The sequence below is a fragment of the Leptidea sinapis genome, chromosome 15 (assembly GCF_905404315.1).
Source record: "Leptidea sinapis chromosome 15, ilLepSina1.1, whole genome shotgun sequence".
Taxonomy (NCBI): domain Eukaryota; kingdom Metazoa; phylum Arthropoda; class Insecta; order Lepidoptera; family Pieridae; genus Leptidea; species Leptidea sinapis.
In genome coordinates, this window is record NC_066279.1 from 1,194,509 (window position 1) to 1,211,215 (window position 16,707).

The 16,707-nt window shown below is 35.6% G+C and overlaps 1 protein-coding gene across 1 annotated transcript in view; it reads right to left on the bottom strand.

Annotated features, from left to right (window-relative positions):
* The window catches only part of LOC126968411 (homer protein homolog 2), a 52,137-nt gene that overhangs the window by 14,222 nt on the left and 21,208 nt on the right, over positions 1-16,707 (bottom strand). The window contains exon 6 of the mRNA XM_050813431.1: positions 16,099-16,262. Coding sequence (XP_050669388.1) covers positions 16,099-16,262 — 164 coding nt within the window. The remainder of the gene's footprint in view (positions 1-16,098; positions 16,263-16,707) is intronic.

Consider the following 16,707-nt stretch of genomic DNA (forward strand, 5'->3'; position numbering starts at 1 on the left):
TCCGTGTCACCTTACATAACAGTAAGGCACCAAAACAAGCCGGTTAACGTTAAAATTAAATTAAAATACAACGCATACACTAACACTAATACAACCCGATCGGCCGCTATTATGAGATTTGCCATCGTCTGTGACAGATCAGTTTGCGTCGCAACAAAATATTTTAAAAATGCCGTCGTGCGTTGTGATAAAGTGTAAAAACAATACTATAAAAGTATTTGTGAAAAAATTGTGTATCTTGTGTACCCCGTAACCGCACACACACTAGCATAAAGGTGCTTCACTTGCTAATATCACGGCGCGGAGTCCTTCTTTCCGTGTCCTTACTAGTCCGCGACGATAAATAAAAAAAATAACGGGTTGCATTCCGGGAGTGCCGGCTAAAGTGAAAACTTGAACATTAGCGTTCTGAAATTTTTAATATTTTGGAATGGCTAGGGAATAAATTCGCGCGAATTGCTTTATTTATCAGTATAAAAAACAAATCATTACAAAAATCTTGTTTCCTTATAAAATTATTTAAACAGTACTCACACAGTGTTATATCTTTTACAATGGTCGCACTTGGCATATTTTTATATCAAGTAGAAAATAACAGAAACAAAAAAAATACACCTCGTTGAAAAATTTTATAACTGTAATAACTAGTATATCGCACACATTGACATTTATACTATTAAGGCGCTTAATGGTATCCAATATTTGTAATACATTGATGCTTTTTTAAGACTTTGCCAGATTTCAAACGATTTCTAAGAACCCTATTAAGTGAGGTTTCGACTCAGGGATCTATGTTAGACAAAATTTAGGACATTCCCAAGTTTTTCAAGGACGTTTCAGAAGCGCTAAACGGAATAAATAAACACTTGTGGATTTGTGTCATTTCAATGTTTTTTTAAGAAACTTGATAAAGCTTTCTGAAGAATGACCCAACCAATACCATTTACCACAACGGCGCCTATTTCTGCCGTGAAGCAGTAATGTGTAAGCATTACTGTGTTTGATGAAGTGATTTCATGCTAGTGAAATTACTGGGCAAATGAGACTTAACATCATGTCTCAAGGTGACGAGCGCAGTTGTAGTGCCGCTCAGAAATTTTGGGGGTTTCAAGAATCCTGAGCAGCACTGCATTGTAATGGGCAGGGCGTATCAATTACCATCAGCTGAACGTCCTGCTCGTCTTGTCCCTTATTTTCATAACAAAAAAATACAATATGTAAAACGGACAAGGCATGAAATGACACGAGATAAACTTCCAATTTAATATTATTATCTCAAAAGATACGGCAGGACTTTGCAGGCAACGTTTTAACTTAAAAGGATATACATTACACGATTTACTTGAGCCATAATAATAATAATAATAATATATAGTCCTAGCACACGAGGTTACTGACATGTGGGATGTTGATTCAACAATAATTGTCCCAATAGTCGTTTACGTAAACGGCCTTACAGCAAAGAGCCTCGACCATCATCTCAATAGGCTCTCGCTTAATAAATGGATTAAGGGTCAGTTAGGAGTACAGAACAGTTTTTCTGTTCGGGTTGATTCCAGCGGCCGAATTCCACCATCGGACATTACGTGCAAAGTACCATCCGCATCACGTAGACGTCTGGCATTCCACAACCGCGCGTTTTCTTCGAAATTTCTTGCCTCGCACAGCCACTTTGTGGAATCAACTACCGGCAGCGGTCTTCCCGAACAGATATGACTTAGGGACCTTCAAGAAAAAAGCATACTCCCACCTTAAAGGCCGGCAACGCATTTCTTGACACACCTGTTGTTGCGGATGTCCATGGGCGATGCCTCACCTCTCCCCATCCCGTGAGCCTCTTGCCCGTTTGCCCCCTCTCATATGAAAAAAAAAAAAAACAGAAAGCAGCTGTTTTGGGAACGGCACGCATCATGCGAAAGTTCCTCAGTCTGTCGCCATAACCACCGGAGGAATTGTCGTGAACCAACGCCGGCGGGACTCTATTTTTTATATTTATTTATTTTTATTTTATTTTATTTTGGGATCAAACATTTATATTTGTAATATTTTTTTTTTATAAATATGTTATATATAGAAAAAAAGATGGAATTATAATAAAGAGTATAATAATATGATTGTTGGCAAAACACAATTTTTTTTAAGTTATGTTATAACGAGAATCTAAATGTTACAAGCTATCTTGAGACACAAATGATTTAAGTTTTCTTTAGTGTTAATTCCGCCAATATTTGTTTTTAAAACAATTCGACACGTGTTTCGCCTCTACACGAGGCATCCTCAGGACGTGTTGTCTCGCCAAAATCTGGCACGAGACAGAGACTGTTTTAAAAACAAATATTGGCAGAATTAACACTAAAGAAAACTTAAATCATTTGTATAATTATGGATTTCCGCAAAATAACGCCTAATTCAATAAATTTTCAGTTATATTGAGAATTAATTCCGCTTTATCAGTCAAGGATTTATTAGTCTAACTTTGGCACGAGAGTTCGGCGAGTCAACATACCCTGAGCATGCCTGGCGTGGTTGCAAAACACGTGTCGAATTGGTTTTAGCAGAGTCTCACGTTACCGACTAACCCAGTCGTTCTGCAGGTGGTTCAAGCGGGGGCAGATTCTTCGTTGGAGGACGCGTATATGACCTAGGCTCTAGGGCGTGCGGGCGAGCGGGAGGTCTTCTCAATTTTTTTTATGAAAATAAGGGACGAGACGAGCAGGACGCTCAGCTGTTGGTAATTGATACGGCCTGCCCATTACAATGCAGTGCCGCTCAGGATTATTAAAAAACCCAAAAATTCTGAGGGGCACTACAACTGCGCTCATCGCCTTGAGACATAAGTTGTCAAGTCTCATTTGCCCAGTAATTTCACTTGCTACGGCGCCCTCCAGATCGAAAGTGTAATGCTTACACATTACTGCTTCACGGCAGAAATAGGCGCAACATAACATTTAGTATTATGAGTTCAATAAATTTTATAATGTTGACCAAACGCAATTTCAGCGCTTTTCTGTTCTCGACCTTTCAAGTCTCTGTTATATTTATTGCATCAGTACAGTTCAGTACTTGGCCCCTCTATTTTACTCGAGTACTATCATTTTAAATTACTTGTAGGTCACAGTTTAAGTTTGGCAATAAATATCAAGAGCATGAACGAGCGACGACTAAGAATAAAATCTCAAAAAACAGAAAAATCAAACTATTTAAGTTAAAAAGGAAAGCGCGCATTCGACACGCAACTAAACAGCATTGGACAGGAAACAATAAGCGTGTTGCTTCGGAAGCAGGTCATTACTCCGCATTTAATGACATTGCCGACAAGGGCTGTCACACGCACAATACGACACATATTAGATGCATATTTTATTTCTAATAAGGAAAATACTTTTAACAATTACAACAACATTACTTCAGAATTTTGGAAACAAATATTTTTTTTTATTGGCCAGAGCGACTATACCGCAATAAGTATCACAAATTCAACCTAAACTTCAATTCACAACCAAACACGTCAAAAACGTCGTTTAAGGGACGCGTCCGTAGGCTGATTTTTTTTATACAATTACTGTTTAGAAGTTTTATTATCTATCATATTTTATTGATGTAAATTAAGGAATAATAAAAATATCTATGTATTTCCTTGTGATTAGTTTTCAATTTAGGGCCCCGAATAACTACACAACCTAGAAATTCATGATCAGATATGTGCAGCTTCACAGATCTACGTTTATGTACCTACTAGGTGTGTGGTTTAAAAAAAGTTTAATATTAAAGAGCATCAACCCTATTTAGTTCTCATGCACACATTATCGCTGTATATATATTTACACCTTCATATTTATAAATCTCTTGTTTATCGATATGTATTTTTGTTGAGTGACTGCCCAAAGCGACAACCCTAGAGATAACTTATTACTTACTTTATTATTGTGTGTGTCAAAACATGTTATTGTTCCGGAGGGATTTATTAAATGACAATTTCACAAACATAATAGGCGTCGGCCTCGAATCGAAATATATATGTTTCGATTAACGAGTCCATGTAGTATGTATATATATATATATAATAATAACATAATTTCAACTTCATTACGATATTATGTATACCGGGTGGTTTTTTGAGAAGGGCATTGATGGCCAAGTCGGAAACTACGGGACTTAGAGGAAAGTCTTGAAAGGAGTCATGCCCTCGATTTATAAGAAAACAATAACTGCTTTTAAGTTTTTTTTTTATTCTTGAACTTTTGATGGAAATCGACTCGAATGATTTTTCAAAAAAAATTGCAGCCTGTATTATTGGATCAATGGACTTTGTTGCTGATAAGGATCAAATTTTGCAAAGATATGTTTTGCTAAAAATGAAAGCAAATAGAAAAAAATACAAATTGCTTTTCATATCTCACTTTTACCTAACTAATAAGTTGCTCAAAATGGTTTCCACTGGCTCCAATGTATAAGTTTATACGTCTCTCTAATATAGTGTGTACTACATTTGATACCATGACAGGATTTATCCTCGATAGAATATTTACAAAAAAAGTAACAATTCTAACAAAAAGTTTGACTAGGAGGTGAGTTTTCTTCCGTGTAAAAATAATAAAAAAGAAAATTTGTGATTTACTTTCATCTTTAGGAATAGATCAGCAACAGAGTCCATTGGTTGAATAATACAGGAGCCTGTAAATTTTTTGAACAATCATTGGGGTCAATTTCCATCAAAAGTTCAAGAAATCTTAAAAAAACTAAGTATGCAGTTATTGGTTTCTTATAAATCGAGGGCATGACTCTTTTCACGGCTTTCCTCTAAGTCTCGTAGTTTCTGACTTGGCCATCAAATTCAAATATTTTTATTCAAAATAGGATGTGACATCAAAACTACCACCCATTCCAAAATGAATGCCTCAGACCTGAGAAGAACGGGCGCAACAAATTCAGCGGCCTTTTTTTTGTTTCCATCGAAAAAATATGTTGACTAAGTAATATTGTACAATTAAACTTTTTATTTAATAGCCTGAGGGCGGTCACTCCATTCCCAATCTGTGGTATCATTTAGAAAGTCATTTATGTTATAGTAACCTTTACCACACAAAACGTTTTTTAACAATTCTTTTGAACAACGTAATACATTTGTTTTGAACATTTTCTGGGATCTTGTTGTAAAACCATATAAATCGCCCCACAAAAGACTTACTAACTCGACTTAGCCGAGTAGTAGGCATTATTTTATATTATTATTATCACCGCCCTTTTCAAAAAACCAACATGTATAATGTATATACTGATACATGAAGAAAACAGAATTTTAAACCACCTAAACTCGTAACAAAAAATTTATAAAAAACATCGATATTTTTATGCTGTTGAGAATATTTATTAGGCACACGTTAAGTTATGACGTCATCATCTTAACGCACGCTCGATACATTTCGTTTCACTAGCGACCGCTATTTCATAACACTCAAAATTATAATAATTAATAACTATAATAATAAAAATTTTATTTGGAATATTTTACAAAGCTAATACAAACAAGTAAAAACGATGATAGCTGCAAAAGTATAAACTGCATCGCAGCTTTTTTCTATTGAATTAGGCGTTACTTTGCGGAAATCCATAATTATACAAATGATTTAAGTTGAGTCTCGCGCCAGATTTTGGCGAGACAACACGTCCTGAGGATGCCTCGTGTAGAGGCGAAACACGTGTCGAATTGTTTTAAAAACAAATATTGGCGGAATTAACACAGAAAACTTAAATCATTTGTATGCATCGCAGCTAACAATGCTCTTCTCCGAATACAATAAGGAATGATGTTCCATGCACAAAGATCTAGACATTAAAAAATAGTACAGGACATGGGATTTGAAATGGATACATTATTATTATTATATAATGTGTTTTTATATTTGGGTGAAGTGTGTGGGTGAGAGAGAGAGAGAGTTAGAGATATGTATACAGGTTGTCCCAAAGTTATGGGACGTGAAGGGAAAGTACCTTTAATATCGATGATAGGCTATTTTACTGAAAGAAGACTTAACGTTATTTTTAGATTTTCTAAAAATTACTTGCCTCGTCTGGGAATCGAGCTCCTACTTAGATTGGTACGAATGGACCGATTAGATGGCCGGCCAGATCCCCGGACCTTACACCATTAGATTTCTTCTTTTGGGGATATGTGAAAGATATGCTATACAAAAAGCGATACAAGAAAAAAAGAAAGAAAATCAACATTTGAGCATTTAATTAATTAATTTACAAAAAAATATCCACTTAATTGACTACTTTCTTTGAAAGTTACATATACTTATGAAGAGTTATTAGTTCTTGGCCATTCTTTCCATTGGCATCATAAGAGTAGGGGTGTTTATTTTTTACATTTAGGTCGGTTCGATTCCCAGACGAAGCAAGTAATTTTCAGAAAATCTTTGAATGCAGAATTACTAACTTTTAAAAATAACATAAAGTCTTCTTTCTGTAAAATAGCCTATCTTCGATATTTAAGGTACTTTCCCTTCATGTCCCATAACTTTGGGACATCCTGTATAGCGATTTGGAAATTAGTTACATAAATATTAGTCGCAAGATCATTGCAGCAACATGTAACGCTAACAAGATATAAAGATAGATCTGAATCACACCACACTTTCATTTACTAATTTGTCCACAGAAAATGCTGCCAGCACTATTCCTATTCGCATCAGCTTTTGCCCGATACGAGGGCTACGGTCTTGACTACGAGGACTACAGGCCACTCTATCATCATCAGATTGGGCAGCACAATATCGATGAATATGACGTAGATTATCATGTAAGTATCATATAACCGGAATTGTGACGCTTATCCGAAGTTTGATTCTTAAAGAACGGTTCAGTTCACCAGAAATTATGTAATCACCACTCCTTTGGTGTATGTGGATGGTGCAGCTACTGTACTCAATAACTTTTGTATTAATTTACATTTACTTTTTTGACTTACTCGTGTAAGACATTGACTATTTGACGTTTGAGTGTGTTTGTTGCATCATTTTACATATTGTAATTGAAATGATCTGTAAGTCTTGATATAAAAGAGTGGCAATGAGTTTCTTGCTACTTCTTCTCATTAGCTCAACCCTTTACGAAGTAGCGGTAGATTCAATAAGATATTTTTTTTTGACATTCATAAGTGTCATTTCCGTGACCTATGTGAATAAACTGATTTTGATTTGATTTGCAAAACTGAGGAACAAAAGAGACGTTGCCGGTCTTCTACGTTTATATTAAAAGTATACAAATTTAATTGTCCTGGAAACTCCGCACTAAGAAGATTATTTCTTAGCTCTATAGATTGTACGTGGGAAAAAAAATATAGTAGTTGAATGAATATTATGTTTTAGTTTAGGGATGATGCAATTCGGTGTCTGCCAACTAGATCAAATACTTCTTAGGAACACTTCTCGTGTCTCTTCACAAATATATATAGGATTAATGACATATTAGGTACCTATTTAATTTTTTAATTTTTAGTTTAATAAGCAGAAAGTTATACTTGTACTAGCTGACCCGGCAGACGTTGTTCTGTATATAATAAATAAAAATTTTTTTTATATGAATTTGTCAATAATATATCATAACATCAAAAATTACTACGTAAAATATGCACCCTGCTGTCGTAATGAAATTGTTTTACAGAAGAATTGTCAAACCGTGCGTCAATAAATTCTCTCGTAGAAATTATGTATGGGCACATATAAGGAAAAACAAATTTGTTGTTTTTATTTAATTTAGCAGCATTTTCCTATTTATTCACCTTTCAAACCTTCTCTGGACCACAAATAATTGAAGACCAAAATTAGCCAAAACGGGCCCTCGGTCCCAAATCTCGAAACCCTTGCTTAGTTGAAAACTCATCAACTCGCATTTTCGCTTTCAGCATATTTCCCTTGAAATTCGAATCTACCGAGAAGCCAATCTTTTAGTTTAAAGATCCGAGTAGGAAACTCCTTTCAGATGTTTTAAATTATTAAGCCGTAGTTAAATAAAAAATCGACTTATTGAAACAAATAATTATAAGTTAACCAACCACCAAAAGATATTCAGGTTCAAACATTTCCCATGGAGTTTCATTGAAAATGAGGTTTGTTGAGAGCGTGCCAACAATGGCCATTTAAACAATTCGTTTACATTGTAAGTCACGTGTTTTTGGAGCAAGTTTTAACTACCATTGCATATGGTTAACCAGGCATGCATACACTGGCAGGAGCAAAGAGACGAGCGGGTCGTCACTAATTTAAGAATAAATCTATTTCAAATAATGCATTTGTACCAATTTTTAAAAGATGAATATGTTGGCAGGCGCATCCAAAATATGCCTTCGACTACTCCGTAAAGGACCCTCACACAGGTGACGACAAGGAGCACTGGGAGACAAGGGATGGTGACAAAGTTAAAGGTAAAATTCCTTCATAAGTTCCCTCATTCATTGCCGCACTGCAAATAAATGAAAAAGCCCCAAGGGATGAAAATAACCCAATAATGTTAAAACTTTAAAAGTTTTGTTGACTTTAAAAATTCGCCGACTTTGTAAGTACACTATTGTTTCTTAGAAAACAATTTAGGAGTATACAATGAATAGAATTACCACGAATTCATGACTCACGCGTGAGTTAACACGTCTTTGCTTGCTTGGTGTCGGGTGTTTAATTTTATTATTTTTGATTTCTTTTGAACTTTAGCGAAGCAAGTCATTTGTTGTCGAGTGAAATATCAGTGTCAGAATTACTGACGTTTTTAATATTTATTTTATTTTATTTGTTTGGGATAACAAACAGTTCACACAATACATTTTACAATTTCAAAGTACCTATAGTAATAAATTAATTTCTAGTGAGAACCCACACCGTTATCCACAGGTTTTAATGCGATATTTTTTTTATTTGAAATATATTTTGAAATAATGTTAATTTATAATAAATAAAAATTTATAAGAATGAATCTCAACCTATTTATGTCGAATCATAATCCGCCTAAGTCAAAACTCCAATTTTTTGGCGTCTCCCTTGATGTTCCACTTAGAGAGGTTCTACTGCTGTTCTACTGTAGCCCGACACACATTTAACAGCTTCTTTCTATAAACGTATAAAACCCTATATTGTTTTAATTTTTAACCGACTTCAAAAAGGAGGAGGTTCTCAATTCCATCGGCACTTTTTTTATGTATTTACACCTATGATTACGCTGAGATTTATCATCCGATTTAGGCAATTCTTCTTTAGTTCGATGCGGAATAGATGCCATTTGGTCCCATAAAAATTTTACATAGTTTGGCCCAGTAGTTTTGATTTGATAGTATTACATATGGCTTGGCACCGATGTCTAAACAATATGTAGCACATAGAAAATAACAGTATTTTATTAATATTAACCCCCTTATTCATAATAGTCTGCTAACTTAAAGCATTGCTAATTCTCACTCTGTCTTCTTCTATTGACCTAAGTCAGAATGAGAAAAAACACTCCTTAGCGGCTGTTTAAAGTTAGCGGACTATTATGAATAAGGGGGTAAAGGTAAAGGTTTACATAAGAGGTGTGTTAAATTAAATTTTTAGATATTTTATACTTTTCAGTTTTTGAAATCGGTTTTTTTAAACGTAGTTTGTTTTTTTTTTTGGATACTCACACTGCAGTAGTCACAGGTATACTTTCGCGGCGAATTTTAAACAAGGTCTCGTGGCGCCTCTTAAATGTCTGCAACCAACCCCTGCTAGCTCGAAAAGTGTTATGTCCAAATAGTTTCGACAAGCCTTGAGCCTTAGCTTGTAAAACTGGCCCACTGACACTCATGTTCTTATCACGACACACTTTCAACCACACCACTAAGCACTCCTCTATATCGAGGTGCAACGCCGATTTGAGCCTCTTGAACGACAGATTACTACCAGATTTGTACCTCTCTAGTAATTCAGCCTCATTCTTTATTATACCCGATATAATGCTGGCCGATATGCCGTATTTAACCATCACGTCCTTTCTTTTCGCGCCCATTTTCACCGCGTTGATAACTTCTAACTTTTCACGTAGATTCAACAATTTTAGTTGTTTTCGTTTGGCACTCATGACGTTACCAGTTCAAAGGCAATATGCTAACTGAATGAGTACTGATCCGTTTAAAGAAACAATTCAAAATTCGGAACGCAGCTGCGCTTCTTAGAAAATACAATACGATACGACTTAGGACCTAAAATGGAACAAAGGCGCAAGTAATATTGTGAATGAGACATAAGATTTAATTGCTAAGTTTGTAGCTCATCTAACATAATTATATTTAAAATATCAAATAAATACGTAGAATCGCATTAAGGCCGCGTTCAGCTAGAACGAAAGACGGTGAAAGAATGCTGGCCACGGAACAGTTAAAACAAGTGGAAATGGCCTTTAACTTATTCCATATACTGATCTGGTGTTATTATATTCATACAACATTTACTGAATGTTGAAAACAAATATTGGCGGAATTAACACTAAAGAAAACTTAAATCAGTGTAAAGAAAACTTAAACACTAAAGAAAACTTACCAGTGGGAGGCTCCTTTGCACAGGATGCCGGCTAGATTATGGGTACCACAACGGCGCCTATTTCTGCCGTGAAGCAGTAATGTGTAAGCATTACTGTGTTTCGGTCTGAAGGACGCCGTAGCTAGTGAAATTACTGGGCAAATGAGACTTAACATCTTGTCTCAAGGTGACGAGCGCAGTTGTAGTGCCGCTCAGAATTTTTGGGGGTTTCAAGAATCCTGAGCGGCACTGCATTGTAATGGGCAGGGCGTATCAATTACCATCAGCTGAACGTCCTGCTCGTCTTGTCCCTTATTTTCATAAAAAAAAAAAAACATTTGTATAATTATGGATTTCCGCAAAGTAACGCCTACTTCAATAAATTTACTTTTTACCCATGTGAAAAGATATCGACCTTTTATACATGGGGTTCCTGATGTTGTTAGATGCTACTATAATGATATATATAGATAGCAACGAGAATGTTATTATATTATTAAGGCTGTGCATTCGACGCCAAAACGTCTCGAAATCTGTTCATATAACAGCGAAGTAAGGATTACCAACCTTCCTGAAAATGCCTGATTTGTTGTAGTTACGCGCGTGTCGCATAAGGGTTCTCTATGTATCTTCATACTGTACCCTTATCACACTAACTGGTTTTTTCGTGATATTCAACCACAGCTGGCACCTTCCAGCACCTGTACACGGCTACGCTACCTTACTGCGAAGAGATACAGACTGTACTTAACAAATCGTTGCGCAAGTATGTTTCCTCTGAAGCTCACAGCACGGGCCCTTCAATCTCTCTCTAATTTTACTTTGTACCTGGACTGGCTATTAAACCGTGTTTTTAGATGTAAAAGTATTTTTTAGCCTCAAAACTATAAAGTCTTATTTTTGATAAGGATATTAGACCAAAAAATGTACATAACACATTTTATATCGTCGTAAGTCACCGATAAATGGGCAAATCTTCAAGATAACCATCAGATAGCGACGAAAATAGTCCGCAACATAGATACAGTTCATGCTAATATAAGAGTATAAAAAACGTTCCAGGACAATATACTGTGGTGGACACGGACGGCACTAAACGCATCGTGGAATACCAGGCAGATGACAATGGCTTCAACGCCGTGGTGCACAAGATCGGCGCGCCCAAGATTATAGAAGAGCCCAGCAAGCCGGTCCATGATCCAAGCTATCCTGAGTACCAGGGTTACGAAGGTGGATTTTCGCCTATTGTGGCTTATGATCATACGCAGTAATAGCATCGGCAAGTTGTTGGTTTGATATTTCTTATTACTTCTAATGTATAACGTACATTGTTCAACATTGAGCTTTTGGTTACATGTACTATTCCTTTCTACCGGCATGTTTTATGTCTTTCGACTATATATTGCGACTCTAACCTTTGGTCTATCGCCACCTTGAGCAACAAGGCTACAAAGGATTAGTGCCTTTTATAGCTGACGATTGCGTATTCATTTCATCAACTTGGTTTTGGCTTTATTTATTAACACGGCTTTCTTACGGTTTTGCGCTGTGGCTTTCAACTAGGACGGGACGTTATCGCAAGCCCACTCCACTCACCCTGATGAAGAACCTCCGAAAGATCCGAAACCAGTCGGTACCCACACCGATAAAACGTGATTAAAGCTGTGTAAATTATAAAGTAATAATGTCTCACGAAAATTTTAATAATTTAATTGGTTTTGGCTTTTAATTTCTTCCTATTCTTAACTAATTGAAAGTAAATTATATTCCTCGAAATCCTGACTTTACAGATTTGTTTTGTTTGTATAAAACGGCCTGTGTTTTTGTTGTCATTCAAAAATCTATCGTGTATCGTAAAAATATGTAGCCAAAAACTCCGTCGCTTCTTTCATTGAAATAGTTTTTAGTCATAATAATTGAGATTTTGTAGATAAATATTTTAGTCAGTACCTACCCTGAACTAATTATTGTTCAAATTGGTCTTAGACTTTTTGTCACCAGACAGAGAGCCTCTCGGTTTATTAAATATCTTACCTTAAATATCCCGAAAAGAACACTGAGGTAAACAAATTTTTTATTGGGCAACCACAGCCCATTTAATTCTTAAATAAAATTGTAACCTTGGTTAAAGTGATTTGATTCAGAAGTCTTAAGCTCTTCTTCTCGACAAAATGGAACAAAATTTATATATTTCTTACGGTTAGGTAACCGCATACAATTATATTTTAAGAGGCATGTTCAGATACAAACGTCTGAGCTTAGATTTAGGATTGGTCTCCGCAGCGCTACAACTATATACCATACTACCTAAGATCAATAGATTTTTTATTGTGGCTACTATTAGATGCTTGTGTGTGTGGCATCTTGACACTCAATGGCATATTTCAAATATTTCTAACATGCGCTTCCTTTACTTTACTTTACTTTAAATTGAAATTAATAAAATACAAAATACTTACTCATCATATGTGATCCTAGTGTCTTTCTAATTCCTTGCAGTATTATTTTTACAAAGTTTTACTACGCAACCCGGCATTTTATTTACAATTATTATTAGCAAAGTTTAACAGAACATGTGGGAACGTCACAAAAGCGGGCGTAGTAAAAGTAGACGCACTTTGCGACTACGCCTGCGGTATCTACGAGCGAGTCCAATCCTTAATCTAAGCGTCTAAGTTAATTATTTTCCAAATATTGTCCAGGATGTGTTGATGTTTTATATAATAATCGCAAACGTAGTATTTCATACGACCGTAATCAAAGTCTAAAGGTTTTAATTTCTTAAGGAGTGCATTCACTATGAGACATCTCTGTTACTCTTTATACAAATACTATAATAAAAGAACACTCTAATAAACATTTTGACGGTAATTATACAAACAGATTGCACGGTGTTTCAAAACTTGTATATATTTTTTAATCTTTGAAGTATTTTCTAGTAATATTAATTGTTATATGTAACTTAATTTGATGAGACTGTATTCCTATATTTTTAAATTTTGCTTTAAATTGATTATACTTTAGCATGTAAGTTGTTGTACAAAACTATATTTTTGTAATAAACAATGTTGTTTTTAATATATTATTAGTTGTTTCTTTTCCAGTTATTCTTTTGAAATTATTAAAATAATAATTCATTAAAATTTAGTAACTGTGGCATTTTAACCACTGATTTGTTCAAGTGGTGATAAAAAAATCTCAACAAATAGAACTTAACATATTTGCTTTCTTTTAACTTTTGTTTATTATACAAATGATTTGAGTTTTTTAGTGCTAATTCCGCCAATATTTGTCTTTAAACAATTCGACACGTGTTTCGCGTCTACACGAGGCATGCTCAGGACGTGTTGTCTCGCCAAAATCTGGCACGAGACTCGTTGAGAGAGACATGTTTAAAGACAAATATTGGCGGAATTAACACTAAAGAGAACTCAAATCATTTGTTTAATTATGGATTTCCGCAAAGTAACGCCTACTACAATAAATTTTCTTTTGTTTATTCTTATTTAGGTACATATTTACATCTCTCTTTAGTCTACGTCTATGTCTATCACTATTACTATGTCTGTCCCTTCAGAGTAATAAAATGGTGACAGAGTGCTGTGTTTTAACCAAAAATAGGAAATAGCGTGGCTATCAGTGCTAAGATTCATAAATATGTTAACCGTGTCGTGTCAGAATCATGAAAGTATCATCTAAATACTTAGATTAGGAGAGATGTAGCCCGTTGAGGATTTCAGTAAATGATTTAGTGACATTGGCAGTTTGGAAGAAAGCACTTTTCACTTATTGATCGCTTGAGCAGAATTATATGTCTTTTTTGATATATTATTCTATTGCTGTAAGAAAATTACATTACAAAGTTAAAGATTAACCCCCTTATTCGTAATGGTCCGCTAACTTAAAACAGCCGCTAAGGAGTGTTTTTTCTCATTCTGACTTAGGTCAATAGAAGAAGACAGAATGAGAATTAGCAATGCTTTAAGTTAGCAGACTATTATGAATAAGGGGGTTAAAGCTTATAATAGTCATTTAAGCTGCCTATAACTTTAAAGCTATTATAAATTAGAAAAATTAAATAGTACAAGCGTAATTTTCTATAGTCTTAATTAATTGCTAAAAAAATACATAATTTAATATTTTTAGGGGGAGGGAAAGATTTCCACGCCTCTCTGTCTTTCGCTATTTGGATCCATTTAGGTCCAGCTACTCTTTTTACTTCATCTTCCCAGCGTTTAGTTTGTCGCCCTTTTCTTCTACTACCATCTCTTGGATACCAGTCGGTTATTATTTTTGTCAATTTTTCTTCTTTTTCTCTTAACATATGGCGTGGAAATCTTTAGAGGAGGCCTTTGTCGAAAGACAAGCTGTTTAACCTGACATATAATTTAGATTTAAGTTTATATTAAGTTAAGTATCATTCATAATATTTGTGAACAGAGAGAATAAAAGCTTATTTTATTTATTAGGGGGAAGGAAAACGTATTTGCTTTTTATATGAACAGTGGCATGTGCCATACACAATAATTTCTCACACCTTGGCGTCCAATATTACTATTAAACAGCGATCTACATCTCAAATTAAACGTATAATAAGTACCTATAATAATAGAAAAGAGAATTTAGGAGTATTCAGTATTTATTTCACAGTCATACAAAATTTGCATATATAAAGTCTTCTATTAAGGTTTTCGATTGACGTGCGGATGTCGTATACGCTCGAAGCTTATACACGTCACTGATAGTCCTATAACTGCAATTTTTGCTTGATCACTTGATGATGTCCATGATATAATAACCAAAAGCAATTCTGCGTTAAACCATTAATATTCAAGAGTTGATTGCTGCCGGCGTATATCACTCCACTCTTAGCGGGGGCGTGGCTCGAGGCAGTCATTTTGTTGGTTGTCAATCGCCTAACGTAACCCGCGTGCTGCTTTTATTTCAGTCATAGGTAAAACTTTATATTCTGCGTTGATAAATAGTGAGAGACGAGCCAGACGTTCAACTGATTGTAAGTCATATCTGATGCCCATGACAGTGTTGCTTAGGATTTCAGGACCCAGAATTACCAGCAAACCGTCAATTGCGTCAACTACACATAACGTCACAATAGGCCAGTAATTTCACTAGCGAAATACTAATAGAGTTTGTCCTCTTACGCTAGGCGTCAGAAAAAGGCGCCGCTGTTGTGATATCCTCGCCGGCGTCCTGTGCAAAGAAGCCTCGCCTAGGGTTTCCCCTATTTGTAAACTATAGTTCTTGAATGTAAATATAATAATATAATATATTTTAAATATAATATTGACACACTTTGACACAAATTATCTTACCCCAAACTAGGCATATCCTGTGCTAAGGGATGCAAGACAACGTTATATTTAATACGATACTTAAAACATACATAAATACATATAAACATCCATATGAATCATATAAATGTTTGCACATACCAGGATTTGAACCCGGGACCCCTCTAGCAGCATTAGGCAGGGTCACTAACCACTGGGATATATGGGTCATCATTCGTAGGAAAATGTTTTAACAGCACTTAAATGAAAAGACTGACCTCTGCGCAAGCGCAAGTTTAAGGCGGTCGTTCTCGTAGCGCAGATGGTCAGCTGTGTCTGGCGGGTGAGAGCCGTGCGGCGCGGGGGCGGGGACTGTGACGTCACTGGACACGAGCGGGGCGCGGGCCGACCGACCCACCGTGGCGTACCCGCCGCCGACGTTCTAGAACAATACGCACTATACAGACGACTACACACATCGACTGTACCAAGGACTTATATTGTTGCACTATGTAGTGAATATGCTAGACACTGTACATAACCACATTGTTAACACCAGGAACAGACACAACTTAGACACATTTAGTCCTTTGTGGGGCGATGTATATGCTTTTACAACAAGATCGGAATCAGATCAAACATGTTGAAAACAAAAGTATTATGATATTCAAAAGAATTGTTATAAAAGGTTTGAGTGGGAAAGGTTACATCGCTGAGTTTGTTGCATCCGTTCTTCTCAGGTCTAAGGCATTCCTAATTTTAGGAATGGTTTTTGACTTTCAATAAGTTATGTAACATCTCTCGATCCAGCGTTAGGTGCATCACGAGCTCCTGAAGATGCTTCGTGTAGACACGAAACACGCGTCTAAGTGATTTTGTGATCACGA